Source organism: Trichosurus vulpecula, chromosome 4 (assembly GCF_011100635.1).
Source record: "Trichosurus vulpecula isolate mTriVul1 chromosome 4, mTriVul1.pri, whole genome shotgun sequence".
Taxonomy (NCBI): Eukaryota; Metazoa; Chordata; class Mammalia; order Diprotodontia; family Phalangeridae; genus Trichosurus; species Trichosurus vulpecula.
The window spans coordinates 70,195,287-70,223,247 of NC_050576.1; the positions used below are offsets into that span (position 1 = coordinate 70,195,287).

Here is a 27,961-nt window from a genome sequence, read left to right on the forward strand (position 1 = left end):
TCAATTTGGGGCAGCACACGGGATAGAGTGCCAGGCCTGAAGTCAAGAAGTTTCCCCCTCTAGAGTTCAACTTTGTCCTCAGACACTAACTAGCTGTGTGATCCTGGACAGGTCACTTAACCCTGTTTGCCTCAGTCTCATCTGTAGAATGAGCCGGAAAAAGAAATGACAAAACACTCCAGTATCTCTGCCAAGAAAAAGCCCAAACAGGGTCATGAAGAATCAAACACGATTGAAAAATAACTCAACAATAACAACATCCTTTGGACAAGGACTATTTCTTTATACAGCAAAACCATATTTATACAAACATATCAATGTCTCCTCATCTATAAGATCAGGGCATTGGGCTTCAAGTATTAAATCTTTGATCCTATGAACTGATGCGGAGTGAAATGAGCAGAACCAGAAGAACAACACATACAACAACTACAATACTATAATAAGGAACAACTCTGAAAGACTAGAATTCTGATCAGTGTGATGACCAACTATGACTCCAAAAGATCAATGACGATGCATGCTATCCGGCTCCTGACAGAAAAGCAATGGACTCAAGGTACAGAATGAGACATACATTTTCAGATAGGACCACTGTTTGGATTTGTTTTGCTTCACTGTGCTTATTTGTTACAAAGAAGGTTGAGGTTTAATTTTTTTTTTTTAATGAAGGAGTAGAAACAAAAGGAGAGCTAGTAATGATGATGGTGATAGGGGCAGTGATGACAAGACTTCCTGCCTAAAATGATGGCTGCCTGAATGAAAGTCAAGTAGGCAAGTTTCTCAACAGCTACTCCAGGAAGAAGAAAAAGAAAAATCACAACAGGCTGACTGATGCTCAAGAGATCAAATAAAGCCTTATTTTCAAGAATTGATGCTCCCTTGTAAGAGGATGCCTTATATTTTCTCTTATAGTCTGAGGAAAATGCTGGAGAGCATATGAAACTAGCAGGATGTTACTTTGCCATAAGAATGGAAGAGATAATTTCAGAGAATCCTGAAAAATATGAAATGATACAGAATGAAATTAATAGAATCAAGAGAACAATTTATAAAATGACATTGTAAAGAAACAAATTCTTAAAATGAAAAAAAATAGGAAATTTAAAATATTTACCCCATGAAACTAACTCAGAAAACAAGTGGAGGAGAAAATTTGAGAATCACCAAAATCCTTGAAAACAAAGACAAAGAAAAAGAAAACTTGTTGAGAAATCATAAAGCTTTCCAGATCTACTAGACCCAAGGGAACAAAATGAAAATAGAAAGAATCTACCAATCACCTATTGAAAGAAACCACAAACAGAAAAGCCCCAGGAATGTCATAGCAAAGATATTAATCTTGCCAAAAGGCAAAGAAAAAAAAATACTTCAACCTCCAGAAAAAAAAAACTCAAATAAAAAGGAACCATAGTCATGATCAAACAACTCTTGGCCACAACTTACATAAAGGAGAGAAAAATCATAGAATATAATATACAAAAAGGCAAAAGATAAACACTTAAACCCAAGAATAACTTATCCTGTAAAACTGTATAATCCTACAGGAGGAAAAACTGACTTTTAATAGAATAGGGAACTTTCCATAATTCTTGATGAAAATACCAAAGCTGAAGACACATTATGAAATGTAAAATTTATAGGCCAGGAAACACAGAAAGGTAAATACATGGAATTACTGGTGGGGACTAAAGAACGAAGAAGGGATGTGTTCTAATGAGGGAGTTCATTCTCCCTTCAGAATCTTATGTCCTCAAGGGTTACAGACAGAAGGAAATAAAACAAAAACAGGGCCTGAATGAGGGTCTTTTGGGTTTTGCTGTGTTTTTTTAGATGAAAGAAAATGGACAGAAAAAGAACACATTGTGGAATAAATGAGGAAGAAGACAGGAGCTTAGTATTGCAGATAAACGGGGCACATAGGGAGAAAAGCCTACAAACATAAAGAAAGAAAAGGGTCTGAGGAGCAGTATTATATCATCCCATTCTTATCTGAACAAGACAAAAAAGGAATGAAAATGCACACATATACACACAGAGACATACAAGGTCATGGAAAGAGACAAAGGAAAAAGCAACATCCGTTAATCAGATGTATACATTATAAAAAAAAAACCAGGATATCGCACAAAATACTAGTTTTAGGCTTAATCAGTTAAAGTATTGCTTTTCTAACAAGTATAGCCAAGTGTTCTAGCAATGAAATATTACAGTTATTTGTCTCTAACTTGGCATCTCTAAGAAAGTCAAAATCCTAATTATCAGGTCTACACAATGAGTGGCATCTAAAAGAAATCATTTCCAAATACTCACCTAAGAAGTTAGGATAAAGATGGTCAATATTATCCACAACATAGTTACACTTGGGACACCTATTATTGTCTTCCAGGCTCTGATGGATACATTTATAGCTATTGGTAAGGAAAGAAAAAAAGAAAAAAATTACATCAATGACATATGTTATATGTGCAAAAAAGTTATAGTCAGTTGTATGATTTTTTAAAATTTGTTTAATACTTTTTATTTTTCTCCAATTACACATGGAAATAATTTTTAACATTCATTTTAAAAACTGAGTTCCAAATTCTCTCCCCTTCTACCTCCCCACCCAGCCTCATTGAGAAGGCAAGCAATTCGATATAGGTTATACATGTGTAGTGATGCAAAATATATTTTCATATTAGTCATGTTGTGAAAAACACAGACACAAAAAAACCTCAAGAAAAAATAAAGTTTAAAAAGTATGCTTCAATCTGTATTTCGACACCATCAGTTCTTTCTCTGGGGATGGAGAGCATTTTTCATCATAAGTCCTTCAGATTCGTCTTGGATCGTTGTATTGCTGAGAATAGCTAAGTTATTCACAGTTGATCATCTTACAGTATTGATATTACTTTGTACACAGTACATATCACTTTGCAACAGCTTCTGTAAGTCTTTCCAGGTTTTTCTGAGAGGATCCTCCTCATCATTTTTTATAGCACAATAACATTCCATCACAATCACGTACCACAATTTGTTCAGCCTTTCCCCAATTGATGAGCATCCCCTCAATTTCCAATTCTTTGCCACCAGAAAAGAGCTGATATAATAATACTTTTTGCATATCTAGGTCCTTTTCCTTTTTGTTTTTTTTTTAAATGTCTTTGGTATATAGACCTAGAAGTGGCACTGCTAGGTTCAAAGGGTTTTATAGCCCTTTAGGCATAGTTCCAAATTGTTCTACAGAATGGCTGAATCAGGTCACAACTACACCAACAGTGCATTAATGTTTCATTTTTCCCACATCCCTCCAACATTTGTCATTTTCCTTTCCTAGCCAGTCTAATAGGTATAAGATAGGACCTTGGAATTGTTTTAATTTGCATTTCTCCAATCAATAGTGATTTAGAGCAATTTTTCATACAGCTTATAAATAGCTTTGATTACTTCATTTGAACACTGTTCATATCTTTGGATCATTTATCAATTGGAGAATGGCTCTTATTTTAATAAATGTGACTCAGTTCTCTATGTTTTAGAAATAAAGCCTTTATTAGAGAAATTTGCTTCAAAATTTTTTTCACAGTTATCATTGCTAACTGCAATTCCCTCCATAGTATTTCCCCATTTATTCTATTCTCTCTTCTTTCAACCTGTCCCTCCTCAAAAGTGTTTTGCTTCTGACCACCGCCTCCCCCAATCTGTCCTCCCTTCTATCACTCCATCTTTTGTTATCCCCTTCCCCTCTGACTTTCCTGTAGGGTAAGACAGATTTCCATAACCAACTGAATATGTATGTTATTACCTCTCTTTGAGCCAATTCTGATCAAAGTAAGGTTTATTCACTCCCTCTCACCTCCCCCAGTTTCCCCTCCACTATAAAAGCTTTTTCTTGCCTCTTTTATGTGAGATAATTTGCCCCATTCTACCTTTCCCTTTCCATTTCTCCCAGTACATTTCTCTCACCTCTTAATTTTTTTAGATATCATCCTTTCATATTCAACTCACACCTGTGACCTCTGTCTATACATAGTCCTTCTAACTGCCCTAATAATGAGAAAGTTGTATGTTGTAAGTATCATCTTCCCATGTAGGAATGCAAACACTTTAACCTTATTAAGTCCCTTATGATTTCTCTTTCCTGTTTACCTCTTTATGCTTCTCTTGAGTTTTGTATTTGAAAGTCAAATTTTCTATTCTGCTCTGGTCTTTTCATCAAGAATGCTTGTAAGTGCTCTATTTTGTTGAAATTCTTTCCCATTAAAGATTATACTCAAGTTTTGCTGGGTAGGTGATTCTTGGTTATAATCCTAGTTCCTTTGCCCTCCAGAACATCATATTCCATAAGCTCCAGTCCTTTAATGTAGAAGCTGTGAAATCTTGTGTTATCCCAACTGTGGTCCCATGATACTTGAATTGTTTCTTTCTGGCTACTTACAATACTTTCTTCTTGACCTGGGAGCTCTGGAATTTGGCTACAGTATTCCTTGGAGTTTTCATTTGGGGATCTCTTTCAGGAAGTGATCAGTGGAATCTTTCAATTTCTATTTTATACTCTGGTTCTAGATGGTGTCTAGGCTCCTTTTTTGATCATGGCTTTCTGGTAGTTCAATAATTTTAAAATTATCTCTCCTTGATCTATTTTGCAGGTCAGTTATTCCATCCAATAAGGTATTTCTCATTGTCTTTTATTTTATCATTCTTTTGGTTTTATTTTATTGTTTCTTGATTTTTCATAAAGTCATTAGCTTCCATTTGCTCAATTCTAATTTTTAAGGAATTATTTTCTTCACTGGGATTTTGTACCTCCTTTTCCATTTGGCCAATTCTGCTTTTCTTCTTCTCATTGGTTTTTTTGTACTTCTTTTACCATTTGGCCAAGTCTGTTTTTTAAGGTGTTATTTTCTTCAATTTTTTTTGTGTGTCTCCTTTACCAAACTGTTGACCCTTTTTTTTTATTTTCTTGTATCACTCTCATTTCTCTTCCAATTTTTCCTCTATTTTTCTCCCTTGATTTTCAAAATCCTCTTTGGTCAGAATTTTGTTTTTCTGTTGTCTGCTCATTTTTCCAGTCTATTTCTTGACTTTTAACTCTTTGTTAAAGTGAGGTTCTGCTTCCAGGGTGGAGGGTGCACTGTCCCAAGCTTCAGGGTTTTTATGCAACTGTTTTCAGAGATACTTCTAGGGACCTGTGAGTTTTCGGTTCTTCCAAGGTGTTATAATCTAAGGAGAGTGTTTACTACTCTCCTGGCCTTGTGCTCTGGTCTTCAAGTGACCACAAGCATTCTTTTCTGCCCTGGAACTATGAGGAAGGTCTCTGCTCCACTGCAGCCCACAAGCTCTAGTGTGCTAGTGCTCCTCCTTGCCCTGGGACTGCCACCTAGGACCACGACCCAGATTCAAGTACGGGCAAAGCTAGAGTGCCTGCAAAGAAACCCCTGTGATCTCCATCTGATCAGTTGTTCAACTCCCTTATTGTCTGTGGGCTAAGAGCTGCTGCTGCAGATTCAGTGGTTCCCAAGACCTGCTCGTGGTTTGCTGGGGCCCAGTCTGTACCAGAAAAGCCTGCGCTGGACTGTACTCCACTCTCACCCTAATGCGACCAACCTTTGCTGCTGACCTTCTAAGTTGTCTTTGACTGGAAAATTATTTCATCCTGTCGTTTTCTGGGTTGTGCTGCTACAGGAATTGTTTTATGGCATTATTTAAAGGTGTTTGGAGAAGTTTTGGGGAGAGCTCAGGCAAATTGCTGCCTTTTCTCTGCCATCCTGGCTCTGCTATAGTTGTATGATTCTGTCTTTAGGAAGCCAACATTAATTTTTGCATAACTAAGTTTTAATGCTCACTCACAAAGAGTACAGTTAAAATCACATATCTAGAAAATTACTGTTATTTATTTAGATGATTATCTCAAAGTTATCTCAAAGCAAAAAGAGGTATAGGAAACAGTGTTGGCATGGTAGAAAAAGTGATGGACTTCAACGTAGAAGCCCCCAGTTTAAATCTCAGCAGCATGTACAAAGGAGTGAAGGTGGCAGATGGTGAGAATAATCTAAGGTTAAGGTTTGGCAGGGGAAGATCAGCAATATGATAAGGGGCAAGGATCTTGAGAGAAAATGACAGTGTAGAGATGAAGTGGTTCACCAAGGGGTCAAGCTGAGGAAAGGAGGACAGTGGTGTCGCTAAAAGATTGATGCCTTGGGAAAGAACTGAGGGACTGAGAGACTGGAGGGCACTATGAGGACAAAGAATAGGGTATAGGATTGCAAAGCAGAAGGTGAGGTAAAGTGACAATAGACTGTGATCAAATAAGTGAATTTCAAAGCTCAAGGAACATGGAAATGTTGCATTTGTGGGTGACAAAAAGATCAAGGTATATAATTTGTGTATAGTTAAGGTAAAGTAGAGAAGTAGGTCATAAGAAATGAGTAAGCTGAGGGACTTGGAGGTTAAATATTTGGAGTATCAATATGTATGCTGAAGTACCCTGTTATGACAGCAGAAGTTGGAGAGGAAAGGCAATGTGCCAGGCGCTGAACTTAAAAGGTCCGTTTTTTAGCCCCTAAGGTTGCAGAAAGCAAAACGGTCTAGGGGAAGTAGCACCATTTCTGGAATCAAAGGACTTAGGTTCCAAAACTACCTGTGATGCTTACTATCTGTGTGACCAACATTCCTGGCTCTCAATCTACTCATTTATATATTGAGGGGATGGAACTAGATGTCCTCTGTGGTCCCTCTCAATTTTACATCTACGATTCTAAAATATTATTATGGATATGGATTATAGAACCCAGATCTCGTTATTCTTAGTAGTGAGTTCTACAGAAACATTCCAGATTTTTGCTTCTCCCTTGGACTATCATGATCTGGAAGAGCTAAGTCACTTAGGAATGGCATACCTCCCTTGGGACTACACGATCCTGACTGGCAAGAACCCTACTAATATTTCCCCTCAGCCATCTTCTGGCTCTCCTCCAACCGCACACTTCATACTTCTTGCTCTGGTATTCACCATTACCACTGCTTTCTAGAAATGACATATCAATCAACTGCTCCATTATTTCATTTACAACCCCTATTGTCTTACCTGACCAAAACACCTTTCCCTGACTACCATACTACCCTATATGTAATAGCAGGAATATAACAATAACAACAACAACTAACATTTATATAGGACTTAGTATTTGCCAAGCACTGTGCCTAACTGCTATACAATGCTATTACCTGCTCTTATTTGAATATAAGCTCCTTTAGGACAAGGATTGTCTCATTTTTTTATTTGTATCCTTAGTGCTTAGCATAGTTCCTGACACACAGTAAGTACATAATAAATGCTTTCGCATTCATTGATTCAGTCAGTCAATTCATTCAAGCTCCTTAAGGAAAGTACCCATATCATTTTTCATCTTTGAATAACCCAGAACCTATCACAGTGCCATGTACAGAAAAGGCACATATCTGAGTCAAAATATATGGCATCAACTGCCATTTAACAACAATAATAATGATATTAATAATAGCTAAAATTTGAAATGCTTTAAAGTTTAAAAGTATTTTACACATCTCATACTTTCCTTAAGAAATATAATCTAGGGGCAGCTAGGTGGTGCAGTGAGTAGAGCACCAGCCCTGGAGTCAGAAGGACCTGAGTTCAAATCTGGCCTCAAACATTTGCCACACTTACTAGCTGTGTGACCCTGGGCAAGTCACTTAACCCCAGTTGCCCTGCCTTCCCCCTGCAAAAAAAAAAGAAAGAAAAAGAAAAAGAAATATAATCTAAAAAGTGGCAGAAAAAAGATAAATAAAACATTGCAACAAATTAATAAACCAGATTATCATACAAACTAAAAGTAATTATGTAATATATATTATGCCAAAGACTTTCTTTATAAAGAAAACTTAGGCCATTCAACTTAAGTCCTCTAACCTCCCCTTCAGTTCAACCCAAAAGCCCATGACGTTATCTTTCACTCCCTCCATTGTCTCTGTGCCTTTGATCCCATTTCAGCCTACATGACTACAATTACAATCAAAATGCCTCCTCCCACCCTCTCTTCTTAACTCTCTCCACCTCTCTACCCCTTTTCTTCCTGTCTTCCCCCTCTCCCTCCTGGCTTTCCTCTCTATAGCTACTTCCCCCCTCATATCTTCTAACCTTTTCCTCTATACTGTTTCCTTGCCCATTACTTTAAACTGACCCATCTCCTTTAACCTTAAAGAAAAAAAAAAACCTTCACTAGGCTCTACCATACTCTCAAGATATTATCCTATATCACTCCTTTTCTTAGTCAAACTCTTAGAGATTCTGCCTCCATTTCCTCTCCCTCTTACTCACCCTTTCAAATTTGGCTTCCAACTAGAACTGCTCTCTCCAAAGTTATAAATAATCTCTAAAATGTCAAATGTGATGGTCTTTTCTTAGTACTGATCTTTCTTAATTTCTGCATGCTTCATTTCACTCTGCTCCTACTCTTGTCTCGGTTTTCCTAACAGTACTCTCCTTGGGTTCTCCTCTCATCTGCCTGACTACTCCTCAGTCTTCTTTTCTGGATGACATACAGCATGCCCACCCCTAACTGTAGGTGTTCCCCAAGGCTCTGTGGTAAGCCCTCCTTTCTTCTTTTTTTTTCTTTTCTCTAAGTACTATATCTTGGAAAATTCATTAACACCTATGATTAAATTCTCATCTTGACAATATCCCTAAGCTACGGAATTGTCTATTGAACATTTCACACCGGATGTGCTAGTGTGGAATCATCTAAAACTTAGTATGTCTAAAATAGAACTCATCTTTTTCCCATTCCCAAACCTACCCCTGTTCCAAACTTCCCTATTTCTTTCAAAAGCACCGTACCTATTCCAGGCTTCCAAGACTATAATCTTAACATTAATTCCTAACACTCTCACTTCCCATAACCAAGCACTTGCCAAATCTTGCCATTTTTTCCTTTACAATATTTCTTGCATCTGACCTCTCTGATCACACAGCTACTACCTTAAATTTAGGCCCTCAGCACTAGTCATCTAGAATCAATCTCCTAATTGATCTACCTACCTCAAGGGTTTCCCCACTCCAGGTCAACCTATATATTACTCTCAAAATGATTTTCCTTAAATGCAGAACTGATCTTATTACTGTCTTACCTGATGGACTCCCATAGATTCCAATTTCCTTTAGGATAAAATAGAAACTCCTCTGTTTCACTTTTAAAACCCTTCATAAGCTGTACTTATCTCTCCAGCCACACTGGGCTTAATTCCCCTCCTCTATTGTCAAGCTCTGGATATTTGCATAGGAAGTTCACAATTCCTGGAATATACTCCCTCCTCATCTCTACCTCAATCAATCCTTCTCTTCCCTCAAGAGGCAGGTTAAGCACCAACTTCTATAAGAAGCATTTCTTGATCCTCCAACTGTTTGTCTTTTCTCCCAAAATACCCTGAATAACTGTTTTGTATTGATTTATATTCACTCTCTCTATATTTATTCTGTATATACTTGCTGCCTCCCAATTAAAATTTAAGCCTCTTGCAAGTAGAGATTTTCATTTTTTGTCTCAGAATAACTAGTTCCTACTATGAGTGCCTGACACACAGTTAGGAATTACTAATTGCTTTTTGATTCTAGCTTAAAAGTCATCGGGGCAGAGTGGCACAGTGGATAAAGCACTGAACCTGGAGTCAGGAAAATCTGAGTCCGAATTTGGCCTCAGATGATAACAACTAGCTGTGTGGCCCAGGGCAAGTCACTTAATTTGTTTTCCTCAGCTTCCTCAACTGCAAAATGGAAATAATAACAGCACTTCCCAGAGCTGTCAAGATCAAATGAGATAATATTTGTAAAGCATTTAGCACAGTGCCTGACAGACAGTAGATACTAAATAAATGCTTCTTCCTTCTCCCCATCTCCATTCCATCTTGAATACTTAAGAGTTTTCAATTTAGCATTTAACCAACTTTAAGGAGAAGTGGTAAATTGATAACCCCAAACTACACTGCTATGGAAACAATGAGATCATTTGAGAATGCTATCAAGTTAAATCTGCAGAAAATTAAAATTCACTTAATAACCCCAAAACAGAAACTAAAGGTTAAAAACTCCAGGGTAAAAGTTCAAGTTGATAGAAAATAAAACAGGAATTCTGAAAGAACTATCAAAAAAAGCTAAATACCAGTACTTATATTCAAGCATATCTATATTGACTGCCTTGAGGTGAAAGACACGACAGGAAACTTTTTTAAATCAATCTGCAGGGTTAAGGTAAATCTAGTTATTTCAAAAAGATTTCTCACTTTAACTGGACTTTTACTTTTCTTTGAAATTGCTGAAATGTAAACAATGTGTAAGTTGGGAAAATGAGTGAATTCCGTTAGAAGTCCCTAAAACACTACTTCAACAAACAAAAGTATCTTACCAGAAACTGTGGCCACACTTCGTCATGTATGCTTCTTCAATCATATCAAAACAGATGGGGCTAAAAGAAAGCAAAAAATTAACATGACAAAAGTTTGGTTTTTTTTTAAGCAAGCACAAAACAGCACAATTTTAAAGAAGAATCAGTGACAATATCAGGAAAATAACAAAAAGCATGATTTTCAGGATGCCTATAAACTTTAATTAACTTCAATTTCCAAAGTTCACCTCTATAAATATAACTGATGTTCATGATGCTGATCCCAAAGAAGCATAAAAGCTTGAAATCCCTTCTGCATTACAATAAAGTGAATAATGTTTTCAGAGGCCATGTGGTATTCTGGAAGTAGTACTGGACACAGGAATGAGAAAAGACTTGGGTTCAAATCTCATCTCATATACTTAATAAGTGTCTGACCACAGACCTCTCACTCTAAGACCTTTCCCATCTGAAAAATGGTGATAAGAAGAAAACCAGTGATATATAATGGAAAAAGCACTGAGATGGTAATCAAGAGACACTTGGGTTCTAATTCTGACTGACAGTATTAACTGTGTGCCCACAAGCAAACCACTTAATCTCATAAAGCATCAGGCTCTACCTCTATAAGATGGGCATAAAAATAGCACCTACCTCAAAGGGTTGCTGTAGGATCAAATGGTATGCTAAGTTCTTTGTAAATCTTAAAAAGCATTATACTTTTGTTGTATTCCATTTCTTTGACCTTTAAGCCATCCACATTTATTCTAGCTCTCCTTTAGCTATTGCTTTGAGAAGCAGTATAAATAGTAGATAATGAAAGAACTAGATTGGAAGTCAGAAGATCTAGGCTCCATTTCTATTTCCACTACTCATTAGCAGTATGTCTTGACCCTCCTGAGGCTGGCTCCTCCCCCTGTAAAATGGGGAAAATAATATCTGTACAATCTTCTTCATAAGATTACTGTCAGTCAGTTGATCAAAGATCCTACTAGGTGCCAGGCACAATGCAAAACACTGGGGATATAAGAAAGACAAAAACCAGTCCCTGCTCTCAAGGAGCTCATGGTTCACTGGGATAGAAAACATCCAAAAAACTAGGTACAAACAAGATTCACACAGAATGAACTGGAGATAAGCAATAGTGGGGAAGAATTATATTTAAGGGGGGATTGGGACAGGATTCTTGTAAAAGGTAAGATTTTAGCTAGAACTTCAAGGAATCCTAGAGGAGGAGATTAAGGAGAAAATTCTTCAGAGAGGAACAGATGTGAAAAAGTATGGTGAAACTATCTGAAGTCAGGAAATGTTGTGTCTTACACAAGGAAAAACAAGGAGACAACAGTCATGGAACCCACAGTACCTGGGGTAAGGAAATAGGTATAAGGAGACTATAAAGGTAGGAGGGGTGCAGATTATGAAGGGCTTTGATACCAAAAAAATAATAATAATAATAATCTTACATTTCTTTGGAGGGAATAGAGAGAGCCACTGAAATTCACTAAAAAGGAGTTTGACATGGTCAGACCTTCTCTTTAGAAAAATAAATTAGACAGCTGAGTGAAGGATAGACTGGAGCAAGGAGAGATTTCAGGCAGAGAAACTAACTTGAAGGCTGGTGCTACAGTTCTGGAATGAGATAATGAGGGCCTGCACCAAAATGGCAGCAGTGCCCAAGCAGATAAAGAAGGATATAAAAGCAAAGCAAATAAAAGCAAATAAAGGGGCACACTGCAAAGGTAGAATAGACAAAACTTGGTAATTAACTGGACACAGAGAGGTGAGGTTGAGTGAGGAGTCAACACCTAGGTTATAATCCTAGGTGACTTCAAGGATGGTGGTCCTCTCAGACCATAACATAACAACATAACAGATATAGGAAAGTTCAGAAGAGGGGAGGGCTTGGTGAGAAAGATAATCAATTCCATTTTGGAAATGGCAAGTTTAATATATCTATGTCACATTCAATTGCAGATGTCCAACAGGCAACTAGAGATATAGGATTGAAGCCAAGGAGAGAAGTTAGGACTAGATAAGTAGATCTGAGAATTGTCAATGTAGAGATAACAACTGAATCCATGGGAGGCAATGAAATCATCAAGCCAAGTAGAATAGGAGGAAAAAAAGAGGAGATGAGGGCCTAAGACAGAGCCTCAGGTTAGTGGGTATGACCCAGACAAATATCCAACAAATCATCCTAAGAAGGAATGGTTAGCTAGGTGCCAACAGAAACAGGTGACAGCAGGGTTATGAAAACCTAGAGAGAAGAGAATATCGAGGTGAAGAAGGTGATCTCTCCAGTGTCAAAGGCTGGATGAGAAAATGCTACCAGGTTTGACAGTTAAAAGATCATTGCTAACTATGGAAAAAAATCATTTCCGTTAGATAAGGTTGGAAGAAAACTTCAGAGAACCAACAGTTAAGAAGAGGGCAAAAGGAGAAATAAAGGTATCAATTGTAGATGGCATTCTCAAGTTTAGCCACAAAAGGGAAGATTTAAGACAATAGCTGGCAAGGTAGGGGGACAGATCAAGTTAGGAGGGTTTTTTGAGGATAGGAGAGATGAGTGAGTAGGCAGTAGGGAAAGAGCCAACAGACAGGAAAAGATGAAAGATTAATGAGAGAGTGGAGATGATAGACAAGGCAATCTGCTAGAAAAGATGGGATGGAATTAGATGATTTGTTCATGTAGAGGGGTTGGCATTAACAAGAAGGGTATCCTTGTCATATGAGAAAGGGGAAGGAAGAGATAGTTCCAGAAGGCACATGAGTAAGGTGACATAAGCAGGAGGGGAGAAGAAAGAACTCTCAATTTTTTCAGGGAAATGTGAGGCAAGATTCTCAGCCTCAATGAATGAGGGGAGTGGGAGCCATTGGAGGATTGAGAAAAAAATGAAAAGGTTTGGAAAAGCCACTATTATGAATGTTATGAGGCTCAAATACCAGAATGATGGTAAAGGACTGTGCAAATTTTAAAGAACTATATAACTGACAATAAGTAATATATTTCAGTCAGTTATTCAATAAGCATTTATAAGCACCTACTATAAGCCAATTAAAGACAGTTCTTTCAAGAAGTTCACAATCTAATTGCAGAGAAAACATGGAAACAAGGTATACACAGGATAAATTGGGGGAAAAAAATCAACATAAGGAAGGCACTAGAGTTAAGGAGGATTGAGAAAGGCTTCCTCTAGAAGGTGAGATTTTATCTCAGACTTGAAGGAAGTCAGGAAGGTAAAGATGAGGGAGAATATTTCAAGCATGGGGGTTAGCCAGCAAAAATGCATACAGTCAGAAAATGCAGTGTTTTGTTTAAGAAACATCAAGAAGGTCATTAACCAGAACACTCCATTTCCTTGTCTTAGAAAATAGTTTGCTTGGTAATCAAATGTAAAGCACTTAGCACAATTCTTGGCACATAGGCAATAGATAAATACTTATTTTCCCTCATTAAAAGGCTTTGCTCAGGTACTGAAATTGAATGGTTGTTCTTCAAACACCTAAAATAACTACAGTTGCAAAAAGCTAGTTTGTTCTTTCTCAACAAGACACTGTCTTACTGTTGGTTTGATGAAACTTTTCCATTAAAACTGTTACCGCTCTTAGATGCAGAAAAATTTCCATGTTGTAAAAACAAAGTTTTTATATTTTCTTCCTGTTATTGTTTCATATCTTTAAATTTGTGCTAGGCATTCTTATTGTCAAAAATGTATCACTTATTTGTAAGTTGATATTGTGAATATTTTTATTCTTAATCTTTGTGGAACTTAAAAACCAATTTCACATAGAGTCTGTTTAGTTTGTACTGTGATATTCAGTATATGATGAATATGTGAAGTTTTCTATCTTGGATATGATTTAGTTATTTTGTGAATTGTTTTTCCTGCTGAATCTTTTAGTCTTACACCACATGAACCAGATGTTGATTATAGGATGCTCAAATCTAAATGCCATTGTAAATGACTTCTGGACATCTGAAGAGAATTGCTTTTTTTCTACTTGCCTCTAGGGCCTAAATATGTTATTCACAAAAAAAGTGTACAGAATTTGAATTGTGTCAACTTTTACTTTTAATATAGCAGTATAAAATTTGGAGCTAAAAGGAACCTTAAAAATCATCTAGACATTAGAGCTGGAATTAAACTTTGAGGTCCACCCTTGTTTTTTACCGATGAGGAAACTGAGGCCCAGAGAAATGAAATGACTTAATAGGCTTTGGCAAGTAGTAGCAAGTCAGAATTCAACCCTAGATCCTCTGACTTCAGGTCCAGGGCATTGGTTTATTGACCATTATTTTGCTTTTTGTAGCTTGAACAAAATCCATTACTTATCTCTCTGTCTTTTCATAGGGTGTCCAATATGTCAGGAATGCTTTCACTGTTCACCTTCACTTATAATTGGGTTCTTCCTCATATAAGAAGCCTTTCCTTGATTTCCCTAGTTATTAGTGCCATCCCCTCTCCCAGTTACCTTGTGTGTTTTGTATGTGTGTATGTATGTATGTATGCATATCTGTCCATATATATTATATATATATATATTTATACCATTTCATTATCCTACTTTTCCTCCTCACCTTCCCCTTTTTCTCCCCCAGCAGGAGATTAAGTACCTATAGGACAGAGACCTTTTACTTTTTGCTTTTATATTTGTCACCTGGCATGGTGATTGGCACATAGTAGTAGATACTTAACTGAATTGAATTGGTGAGGTGAATTAATGGTAATATAATTCTTATATAATTTTTTAAGGTTTATCACTCTAATTTCATGGTTTGGCTTCAGAGATTTGTTCTCTGAAATTATTTGACAAAGAAATATTCAAGTAAGCTCTATCTATTCAGGCACATTCATAATATTATTTCTAAACTTTCTGAAAGCCTTTTCAAATATGCTAACCTGATACCAAGAATTAAGTACGTAGGAAGAATTTTTATGGTGTACTGACTGTATCTCTTTAGCTCTCATCTCAATAACATTGCCTGTGACTTGCCTGGACATTTCCACCTTAACATCCTACCACTTGTTTATGTTCTATAGCTGACTATAAATATTTATAGTTAGAAAATTGACTCAAAGATACAGTTAGATGAGAATCCTCATTTATTGTTCGCCTATTTAAAAAAGACTTGCTGCAACAAGGTGTATCTTAAAATCATACAAGATTTCTTGCTAGACACAGCAACAGAAAATTTCATTGGTTCTGACTTTGGTTATACAGAAGGCATCCTGTTCTCTGAAGGAAAAAAAAATATGATTAGCATAAATTGGTACTGACAAATTGACAAAATAATTTTTGGAAAGAATCAAGATAACTATAAATTAACAAGCCTGTGTTTCAATTACGTGCTCAAAACTTAAGCTGTACAATTTTGAAATTGGGCTTTGCATTACTTGAGCACATTCATCTGCACTGACCATGGCATAAAAAAGGTAGGATAAAGTGACATATAAGGCAAATCAGAAACATAGCATTAATCAATCATGTGTTAGCAAAATTTAGCTCAGCTATACTTGTTGACCAAATGGAAGATTTTAGCGTTCCCAAAAAGAACTTGCAAGTAATGATCAGAGGAACGGTTTAGAGAATATAGTGTAATAGTACAAATGGTTTTCAGCAGCTTTTTGTCTCTGTGTCTTAAATATTGCTCTCTGTCCATATATCTAATAAAGCCAGAATGATGGTAATTAGGTATCTATTAAGAGCATAAACAACTTTTAAAAATTAATAAGCATTTATTTTCTTTTCTTCCTACCTCTCATCCCACTTTGGCGGGGGGGGGCGGGGATGGAAACCAAACCCTTGTAATAATGTGAATAGTCAAACAAAACAAATTCCTGAATTGGCCATAAGCAAAAGCCTATCACCTTACATTTTGAGTTTCTAATCTATCAGAAAAAGAACATGTTACCTCACTGATCCTCTGAAATTCTGATTGGTCATTACATTGATCAGAGTTCTTAAGTCTCTCAAAGTGGTTTGTCTTTACAGTGGTTCTGCTCACTTCACTCTACATAGTTCATAAAAGCTATACCAAGTTTATCTAAATCCATCCCTTCTATCCTTTTTTTTTTTTTGGTACAATAGCATCCCATTACTTCCATATAATTTGCTTAGCAGTTCTCCAATTGAGTACTCCCTTAGTTTCCAGCCTTCTGCCCCTACAAAAAAGATTTGCTGTAAATAGTTTTATATATGTGGATTCTTTTCCTCTTTCATCTCTATGAATACAGGTCTAGTTAGTGATATTTTTGAATCAGAGGACACAGTCTTAATTTCATGACTTTTGGTTTATAGTTCTAAACTGCTTTCCAGAATAGGTGGACCAGTTTATGGCTCCATCAACAATTCATTAGTCTTCCTATTTTCCTGCAGCTCTTCCGACATTTGCCATTTTTTGCCTATTTGTTGGGTATGAGATGGAACCTCAGAGTTCCTTTAAATTTGCATTTCTCTAGTTATTAGTGATTTGGAGAATTTTTCTATGTAACTGAATCTGATTTTTCACCCTTAATTTTTTAATTATGAAGATTTTGATCTAATTATCAAACTTCCTAGAGAGAACTATTTCCCTAGCACTAACCAGAGTGTCCTAGTGCCTTTCTTAGATGTTCACCCACATGCTTCAATATTGCAAAGATCCATGATATCACAGGCAAGAGAGCCTCACTGACCAGGGAAGATCAGAATCCCTCAAAGACCAAATAGTAAGCAAATTGCATGGATTGCTATGACCAAATATGTGTGTGTGTGCGCGCGCATGCTCACTTGCTCTCTCTTTCTCTTTCTTTATCTCTCTACACACATACATACACAGTTCTGGTGATGTTCCCGTATCAAATATTCTACATCTTTACAAACTGAAAAAAAAATGCCCCTCTTGCTCACAAAGTAACACACCAAATTTGAGGAACAATTTGTCTTTTAATCAGCAGTATCCTCACAGGTCACTTTTCTTCATGGATAATAGCAAAAACAAGTAAGAAAAGGTTTCAAATGGCCTAAGTCTTTATCCCAGTCCCAGGATCTACTCTTCAGTGGAGCCAATTCTATAAGGAAGAGATCAATCATCCCCACCAACTGACATTCACAGGACAAGCAAGCCAGCCTATCTAAAGCAGTGTGGTACCCTGAGAGAGGGAAAAGAGGCAGCAGGTACCAGGCAAGTCAAATCACTACCACCACTTGAGTATCATCTCACCTCAGAGTCTTTCGAGACAATCCAGGACCCTAGGCCCAAGAGTTTTTGGAATAGTAAAGCATCCAGTCCAGTGCCCACAATCATCAACCTAGGAAGCAACCCCTGTGAAGATACAGCCTGGCAATTGCTTCTGCAAATGCTATAGCCACAGCTACTAAAGACCAGGAAAGAAAGTTCTAGTCACTAAAATCTTTGACATTGTCAAATGTTTCAACATCGGAAAATGGTATGATTTTATCAGTGTATCTGATACTAAAGAAGAGGTATTACCCATCTGCTTTGCCACTGCACCCTCAGAAACAAGGGACCTTTCCATTTGATTTGCAGCTGAAATCTTCCATTTGTCAAGTCTCCCCCATTCCTTTTCCTTTTGTATTCCCAGCACAGTGCTTTTGCATGTAGAAAGTACTCAATTACTGCTATAATCATTCATTCATGTTATTCACCAGTGGCCCAACTCTCTCAGGAAGAGAGGCCTAGCATTCTCGTGTGTGTGTGTGTGTGTGTGTGTGTGTGTGTGTGTGTGTGTATCTGTCTGTCTGTCTCTCTCTCTCTCTCTCTCTCCCTCTTATCCTGGGATGAGCAAGCATCTCACCTGCCCCCTCCCTGCCATAGCACAGCCTCAGGGGAGTAATACTTCAAAAAGAACTTTCATTTAATCTTCACTGGCAACAGTCCTATGAGACGGGTGTTATTATCCCCTGGTTTACAGATGAGCACGCTGAGGCCCAGACACCAATTCTTTTCCATTGTAAAAGTGATGCTGAAATCAACAGGTGACTTTTTGAGGATCCTTCTAGCTCTAAAAATTCTGTAATTCCAGGTATCTTCAGGGTTCTAGAGCTCAAAAGTAATATAAGGACTCAGCTTTCACTTTTTAGAGTTCTAAGTAGCAGAAAGAAGCATCATAAGGCTGGGACCAAGGTCAATTCTGAGGCATGTAGGGTCCAATATTCATCTCAATTTCCTTAAAGTACCATGAATCACTCCTGGAACATACTGCCTCCACATTTCCACCTGTTGAAAGCTTCATTCTTTCAAGGACTAGATCAGATAGTACTTTCTCTATGAAGCCTACCCTGATCCCTACCCATTAAAGTGATCTAAGCTGTCAAATTATTTTTTAGTACTTTGCCTGGCACTCTCCTTTACCCCTTATCAAGTTCTAATTTTTGTCTTACTTACTTTTATACATGTAATATCCCTTTTATTAGACTATGTGACTCCCTTCTTGGTGGAAGTAATTATATTATTTACCTATTTGTATCCTAAGTACCTGGCATCATACACTGAAAATACCAAATATTTTAATAAATGTTTATTGAATTGAACTGAATATGATTTCTCCTATTATTATCTCAACTGCTTCCTGGCTTTCTTGGCATTTATTATTTTACAATTTCAAAAAAAACCCACACTTTAATATTCTACTGACCCCTTCTCCTGTGTTAGAGGAAAGCAACACAGGCTAGCAGAAAGAGCATTTTACTTCTTAGTCAGAAAAGAATAAGAGTGTAGCCCTACCCCTTTCACTGAATATACATGTGATCTCTAGAATAAGTGTCAATCCTTGTATCTTTAGATAGTTACCTTTAAGACAGAAACAAAACTGCCAGCTCCTTCCTAGTTCTGTAGGGTTTTAAAGGGAAATGTACAATATAGAAGTGGTATATTGTAGTGGAAAAAGAACTGGATTGAAATAACACCTGGATTCAAATTTCAGCTAAAGCACTTACTAGATGAATATGGTCAAGCAGCAATCTCTCTGAGCCTATGATACCACCCCTATAAATTCAGATTAATTCATTTTGGTCTTTATTTTTACCAAATGCCTACGCACAAGGCATTGTGCTCAGATCTAAAGATATGAAAACAAACAGTCCCTACTCTTACATTCCACTTCTGGGCACAATATATACACAATGAAATAGAACAGAATTTTGAGGAGGGAGAGGGCAATCACAGCAAGACGTCTGAGATGGACTTGAAAACTGAGCTGAACCTGGAAGGAAGATAAGGATTTCCAAAAGACAAAGCCTAAGTGACAGAGTATTCTGGTACAAATGTAAGAAGGTGAGAGATAGACTAACAAGTTCAAGGAATGACTAATAATCCAGTTTGGCTGGAACACAGAATGTATGAAGAGAAAGGCTAGAAGGATAGCCTAGGACCAGAGAGTGGAAGACTGTGAATGCCAAAGTATTAAGTACTTTGGATTTTATCCTAGAAACAATAGGTAGCCTCTGCAGGTTGGGGTGGCGGGGAGGGCATCATGATCACACCTGTGCCTTAAAATGGTTATTCTGGCAGCTGTAGTGAATAATGGATTAGAGAGGGGAAAGAATGAAAGCAGAAAGATCAATAGGAGGCTACTGCAACAATCCTGACAGGCAGCGATGAGACCCAGAATTAGGGTTGATACCTATATGACTAGAGAGGATACAAAAGATGTTGTGGAGGTAGATGTTATATAACTTGACAACTGACTAGACATGGAAGGGTAAAAGGAAAGAAGACTCGAGACTATCACAAAGGTTCCTACCTTGGGTTAGTAGGAAGGAAAGTAATCAACAAAAACAGGGAAGGAACTAGAAGGGACTAAGATAACTTATTTTGAACATTAATGAAAAAAACCATTTATGAAATACCATGTGCCAGGTACTGTGCTAGATGATGGAGATATAAAGATAAAGATGAAACAGTTCTTGCCTCAAGGAGATTACATTCTCAAGAGACAACATGTACATACAAGTATATAACAAATAAATATAGAGTAATTCTGAGGGAAGAGGGTACTAGCAGACGGAAGAATCAGGGAAGGTTTCATGAAGAAAGTGGCACTTGAGCAGAGTTGGAAGCAAGGGATTCCAAGAGGTGATAATTAGAAAGGAGTACAAAGAGACATGTGATAGAATAGTGCATAATAAAGCCAGAAAGATACACTGGGGTCAGTTTGTGAAAGGCATTGAATATGAGCACCCAGGCCAGTCACCTCTTCATTTCCCACCTGCTTAGACTCCCTGGACTGGACTCCACACACTTTCGTGCTACTTTTTATGTGTTGGTTCCTTCCCACCCTCACCCCCACCCCCATTAGATTGTAAGCTCCTTGAGGGCAGGGACTATCTTTTTCATATTTTGTTTCCCCAGTGCTGAGCACAGTTCCTGGCACATAGTAGGAATTTAATGAATGCTTACTGACTGACTAAGATGCCTACAAGTCATCATAGTAGAGATATGTGGGACTGGATAATACAAGAAATTAAGGCTGAATATAAAGATCTGGGAGCAATCTGTGTAAAGATAATTGATGGGAAACTCAAGTGTGAAAAAATCTTATGGAATTCTTTTTATGCTCCCTCCCAACCCTCCCTCCACCCTATTACTCTTTTTCTGCCAAAAGCAAAACAGAAAAGAAATTCTTGGTACATACATCAAAGAGTGGAGAAACCAAGTAGAGGGTACACCTATTCTAGACCTGATTCTGATCAACAAGGAAGAATTGACTTAGGAAATATAAGCAATAAGAAACCTGGGAAGGATGGCCCACTCTACCTTAGAATTAGTGGGAAATGGTTAAAGTGAAGGATGGTCTGACATGTACCTTAGATGTAAGAAAGCAAATTTCAAAGGGTTCAAAGAAATGTTATCCCATGGCCTAAAATTTTGCAGATGAGGAAGCCCAAGAGGGCTAGGAAGTACTTAAGAATGAAATGCTGAAGAAAGATCTTTTGTTAAAGTTCCGAAGAAAAGAACTGCTGCTAAATGGATGAGACAATGATAGTGGATGATGGGGAGAACTACCCAACACCTTTTATCCCTAGGACACATAGCTAAGAGTCAAGATCAAGATCAAAAATAACCTCAACAGCCTAGAATGATAAATCCAATCTAATGAAACGGAATTTAGTAGAGTATAGTAACAGTGTAAAAATGTGAAACAGAATTTGAGAATTAGAAGGGATAGTAATAGAATTTGAGAGTTAGAAGGGATAGAATCTAGTCTCATACCTAAAAGAGACTTCCATTAATACATGTTACATTAACAAGTATTTAATAAGCACCCACTATGTGCCACACACTGTACTAAATGCTGGGGATACACAGACAAAAACTGTCCCTGTCCTCAAAAAGCTCACAATCTAATGCGGGTGGAGGTATAAACAAGATATACAGGCCAAATTGAACATAATCTTTGAAAGAAAGAACACTAAAGAAGGACTAGGAAAGGCTTTTAGCACAAAGTGGGATTTGAGCTGAGACTTGAAAGAAGCCAGGGAAACCAGGAGGCACAGAGACAAAGAGGGAGGGAACTCGAGGCATGGGATGAATTCTAGGTTAGTGAAAATGCCTAGAGTTAGGAGATGGAGCTACTTGTGCAAAGAAACCCAGGATTACAAAGTATATGGATAGAAATAAAATGTAAGAAGACTGGAAAGGTACGAGGCGGCCAGGTTAGAAAGAATTTTGGAAGCCAAATGGAGGACTTTATATTTGATCCTGGAGGTAACAGCAAGCAACTGGAGTTTGTTAGGGAACAATAAAATCACACCTGCTCTTTAAGAAAATCAATTTGACATTTGAGGATATACTAGAGTGGGAAGAAACTTGAAGCAGGGAGGCCAAACAGAAGTTCTATTGAAACAGTCCAGGTATGAGGTAATGAGGGTCTGAACCAAGGTGTTAATAACAGTATCAGAGGAAAGAGAAGGAAGTGTATATCAGAGCCAACACAGATGACACTACAGTTGCAAAGGTCAAGACTTGGAAGGAACATGATGAATTTTGTTTTGGACATAATAATAACCAGAATTTATATAGCGTTTTAAAGTTTGCAAAGCAGTGTACAAATATGATCTCATTTTATCCTCCCAATATATCTGGAAGATGTTTTCCTCATTTTACAAATGAGGAAACTGAGGCAGAGAGAGGTTAAGTAACTTGTTCAAGGCCACATAGCTAGTAAGTGTCTGGGGCAATATTTAAACTTGGATCTTCCTGACTGCAAGTCCAACACTCTATTGGCTGTGCCACCTAGCTGCCTCAACTTAATCATGTGCAGTTTAAGATATCTGCAAGACATCTAGTTCCAGATGTCCAATAGGCAGCCAGAGATGTGAGGTATCAGGAAAGAGGTTACAGTTGGATAAATAGATGTGAGGATGATCCACACAAGATTTCCAAAAATTGAATCCATGTGAGTTGGTAAGATCACCAAGCCAAATAGTATAGAGGGAGAAGCAGGCCCATGACAGAAAACTGGGGGACACTGACACTAAGTGGACACAACCTGGATGAAGATATAGAAAGGGAGAATAAGAAGGATTGGTCTGTTAGGTAGGAGAAAAGGAGAGAATTGTGCCATGAAAATCTAGACAAAAGAGAATATCAAAGAGAAGAGGATGATCAACAGTGTCAAAGATTGAAGAGGGGTGAAGAAGGATGGAGAATGAGAAATGGTCATTAGATTAGGCAAAGAAGAGATAACTGGTATCTTTGAATAAACCAGTTTCAACTGAATGATGAGGCTAAACGCCAGACTGCAGAGTTAAAAAAGAGGAAGAATAAAGGAAGTAGAGGTACTAATTGTAGACAGACTTCTCATAAAGTTTAGCCACAAAAAGGAAAGCCAGATTTAGGACAAGAGCAGAAATAAATGAAAAGACATATGCATATTTGTAAGAAGCAGGGAAGCAGCCAGGAGACAAGAAGAGATAGAAGATTAATGAGTTGAAATGATAAAGGCGGCAATATGGTAGAGAAGATGGGATGGGGCTCACATGTATAAAGGGGTTTGCTTTGGCAAGGGGAAAGTGCACTCTTCATGTGAGATGAGAGTGAAGGAAGAGACAGTGCCAGAAGGCACTGGAGTGGTGTGAGACAAAAAAGGGAAAAGCAGTTCTCCATTAATGGCTTCAATATTTTCAGTGAAATACATAACAAGATTCTCAGCTGAGAGAATAAGGTCAGTACTCATGTAAAGTATGAGGAGCAATGAAAAGGTTTGGAAAAGCCACCTTCAGTGAGATGGAGGAATAAAAGGATTGCTTTGCTGTAGTGAGGGCCCAGTTGGGATTATGTAACATAAATTTGTAGTGGATCCGGTCAGTACAGTTTGGTAAGAAAAATTTTCTACACCTTCGTTTAGCAACACATAGGAGCAAAGACAGCAGATGGTAAGAGAAATCCAAGGATGGGATTTGGCAGGGGAAAATCAGCAATATGTAAGCGGGGCAAGGAACTTGAGAGAAAATGACAGCGCAGAGTTGAACTGGTTCAATAAGGGATCAAAATAAGAAAAGGAAGAAAGTGGACCCATTGAAGGATTGGTGGCCTGGGAAAGAACTGAAGGATCAAAACTGAAAGACATGATGAGGATATTTAGGGTTGCAAGGCAGAGGGGGAAATGAATGACAATAAATTGTGATCAGATAAGAGGATTTCAGTTTCAGAATATGGAAGAGGTACATTTGTGTGTGATGATCATTTCTGTGTGTAGCTGAGTTGGGGTGGAAGAGTAGGTTGCGGGAAATAAGCTGAGGAACTTGGAGGTTAGAGTGTTTGCAAGAGTATCAATATGTATGTTGAGGTGTCCTAATATGCAGCACTCATGTCTCTGCTCATTATTTACTATACATACGTGTGTGTGTGTGTGTGTATACCTCTTCCTGTGTTGTAATCACTACTATCCATTTCTCTAAGTTGACCTCAAATGCTACCTCCCAGGAATCCTTCATTGATCCCCAAAGTTGGTAAAGACCTCTCCTCCCTCCTCTCCCAGCTCACACAGTAATTTCTTCTATTGAAGGTATCATGTCAGAAGCAGGCCCTCTACTATTTTACTATTTTAAATGTTTGTCTCAATTTTGGAATACAGTAGTGTTGTACACATTCCCTTCAGCTTTAGATAGCATTTTCTCTCTGCCCTGTGAGTGCTAACACATCTGTCACTTAATCAAATCCTGTTTAACATCATCCAAAACTTATCTAGTATTCAAGAGGAGAGCACTGCAACCTTTAAAAAGGGTACAGTGAAAATATCAATTCACTCAAGGCTCAAGGTGGTTTCACACATCAGGGAAAGTTGATACAATAGAAATGAATGAAATTATGAGCAGAAACTACCTTTATTCCAATAGCCAAAACCAGTAATATTTTCCAATCCATAAAATTCCTGAATAGAGCCCTCAGGAGCATACTGTCCCTAGACACCTGGAGGCAGTGAGATGATATGATGGATAGATTGCTGGGACTGGGATCAATAAAACCTAAGTTCAAATTTGGCTTTAGACATTTACCAGCTGTGTGACCCTAAGCAAGTCAACCTCTATCTGCCTCAGTTTCCTCATTTGTAAAACAGAGATAATAATAATATCTATCTCAGAGTTGTTGTGAGATCAAATGAGATATTTCTAAAATGTTTAGCACAGTATGACACAGAGTAGGTGCTTAATAAATGCTTAGTCCATCCATCCATCCATCCATCCCAGGCCTATAAGTATTATCTTCAATTTGAACTCACTACCCTACTCTCTCCCAAACCTTTTCATCCCCCCTCAAACTTCCCATGGCTCACATTTCCCCCACCCTCTCAGCTGAGAAACATATTTTACCCAAAAAATTGAAGCCATTCATGAGTTTCCTCTTCCTCATCTCATATCACTCAGCTGGCTTATGCCTTACTAAGGTTAACCTCTCTACTTCCACATCCCTCCCAATACCTACAGAGCAATCATGTCTCCACTGTATTCTTTTCACCAGGCAAAATATCATTAATTTTTTCAACTAACTGATCATATGGTATGATCTCAAGGCAACCAGGGTTCAAGTCCTTGGCAGGGAAAAATGACTTCATTCTGAAAGCAGCCTATTGTAGGGGGAAAAGTAATGAATTTAAAGACCAAAGTTCAAATCTGGATCCTGCTTCTAACTGTATCTTACAGTAATAATTAAGTCTCATTGGGCCACAATTTTCCTAACTGTATAATGAAGGAATTATATTAGAGGATCTGTAAGACAGAATGACATCATGGAGACAATGCTAGACTTGGAGTAAAGAATACCTGGGTTCCAATTACTAGCCCTGTGACAATGACCAAATCACCTTCTCTGACACTCAGGTTTTTCATCTATAAAATGGAAATAATATTACCTGCAGTACCTACTTCATAAATTAAGAGAAGGCTCAAATGATAATGTATGTAAAGCAATTGGCAAACTTTAAAGTAATATATAAATGTCAGCTATCATTATTGTAATTATCTGTGGGGTCCCTTTTTGCTCTAATCCTATGATTCAATAAGTTAAGAGACTTGCAGCAAGCTTTCCCTGATTCCCTCTCCTTCCCCGAACTTTAATAGCCATGTCAGACATGACATGACTTTGATTTTCAACTCTGTAATGTACTTCAATCAATAAACTCTTATTAAGCCCCTATTATTGTGCTAAGCACTGGGGATACAAAAAGAAGCAAAAGACAATTCTTTTCAAGGAGCTTACAATATAATGGAGGAAACAACATGCAAACAAATATATACAAAGCAAGCTATATACAGGATAAATAAGAAATACTTAACCAAGGGGAAAGCACTAGAAGTAAGAAGGGATAGGGAAGATTTCCAATTAAAGATGAATTTTATTTAGGACTTAAAGATCAGGGTGGAAGAGGGAAAGTATTCCAGGCATGGGGGATATCCAGAGAGAATGTCCAGAGCCCAGAGATGGAAAGCCAGGAGGCCAGTGTCACCGGATCAAAGAGTACACAACGGGGTGTAAAATGTTAGAAAATAGGAAAGGTAGGAGGAGGCTAGGTTATGAAAGGCTTTGAATGCCAAACAGAGCATTTTGTATTTGATCCTGAAGGAAACCAGGGAGCCAGTGGAATTTGCTGAATAGTGGGGTGATATGGTTGGACTTGAGCTTTAGGAAAATCACTTCAGTGATTGAATGGAAGATGCACTGAAGTAGGGAGAGACCGGAGGCAGGCAGACCCATCAGTAGGCTACTGAAATGATCCAAGCATAAGGTGATTAGGTGACTAGAATGGTGGCAATATCAAAGAAGAGAAGTGGGTATATTCAAGAGATGTAGCAAAGGTGAAATCAACATGTCCTGGCAACAGATATGATATTGCAGAGGGCAAAAGGGGGGTAGGGGGGGAGATAAGATAATGAGTTCTGTTTTAGACAGATTGAATTTAAAGTGTTTACCAGACATTGAGTTCAAGATGTCTGAAAGGCATCTGGAGATTTGAGACTGGAGGTCAGTAGAAATGTCGGGGCAGGATAAGTAAATGGCAGAATCATCAGCACAGAGGTGGTAATTAAATCCATAGAAACTAGTGAAATCACCAAGTGAAATAGTACAGAGGAAGAAAAGAAGAGGTCCCAGGAGAGCACCCTAAGGGACACCTAGAGTTAGAGGGCATGATCTGGAGGAGGATCCAACAAAGGAGGCTCAGTGGTCAGAGAGGAGAAGAACCAGGAGAGAGGGGAGTCTTGAAAACCTAGAGAAAAGAGAGTATTAAGGAGGAAAGCCTGATCAATAATGTCAAAAGCTGCTGCGTCTGTCTCATCTCATTGTTCCTTTTATCTTTGTATCCCAAGCACAGAAAAGACACTTAATAAATGCTTGCAGGATTGGGTTGTAACTTTCATAAGGACAGAGACAGTATCATACTTAAAACTTTGTATCACTCTCTCCAAGCCTTTAGTCCTCTGAATGTTGTTTCACTGTTTTACTTTGTATTACCAAAGGCCTACAGTATCTGGCACACAAAAGGTGCTTAATAAATGTTGAAGGAAAGACAGTCAAGTCTCACCTCCAAAGCTAACTAGTCATGTGACACTGGCCACATAACCTTGCCTGTCTGAATTTCAGCTCCCTCATTTGTTTCTTCCTGTCTTACTTTTCACAGTATGGAGATGATCCTGGGTTTTTGAAGGTTAGGCTAATGAAGAACAAGCTTTGGCAGGTCCTACAAAATTGTGAATGCTTCAACTACACATCTGGAGACAAAAATACAGCCCATCAAAATCAGGAGGCTCATCCCCGGAAGGCCCAGAAGGCTGGTTATTATTATTGTCAGGTACAGCAACTCATTAAGGTGGTCTACTAAGATATAAATGACTGCAATCTGCATCAGTAGAAGGATCATTCTTATATATGTGATTATACAAAGTTAAGTCACTAATATCAACTTCCAAATTCCACTAGTTATCAATCTAGACAACTTTAGTTATCATTCTATCAAACCTACAGCCACTGAAGATAATCCCAAATTCCAAACTGTTCCTAATGTAACAATCACCTCTTTGGGGTGGAACCCAACTTCTCCATGTCAAAAAAAAAATATATATATATATATGTGGCTACTAAT

General features: G+C 37.8%; 1 protein-coding gene across 5 annotated transcripts in view; it reads right to left on the reverse strand.

Moving 5' to 3' along the window:
* COP1 (COP1 E3 ubiquitin ligase) overlaps positions 1-27,961 on the reverse strand; it is a 267,564-nt gene that overhangs the window by 237,343 nt on the left and 2,260 nt on the right. For all 5 annotated transcript variants that reach the window (XM_036757414.1, XM_036757417.1, XM_036757413.1 and 2 more), the window contains exons 2-3: positions 10,401-10,460; positions 2,314-2,411 (exon numbers count right to left, since the gene is read on the reverse strand). In XM_036757414.1, the coding sequence (XP_036613309.1) occupies positions 2,314-2,411; positions 10,401-10,460 (158 nt within the window). The remainder of the gene's footprint in view (positions 1-2,313; positions 2,412-10,400; positions 10,461-27,961) is intronic.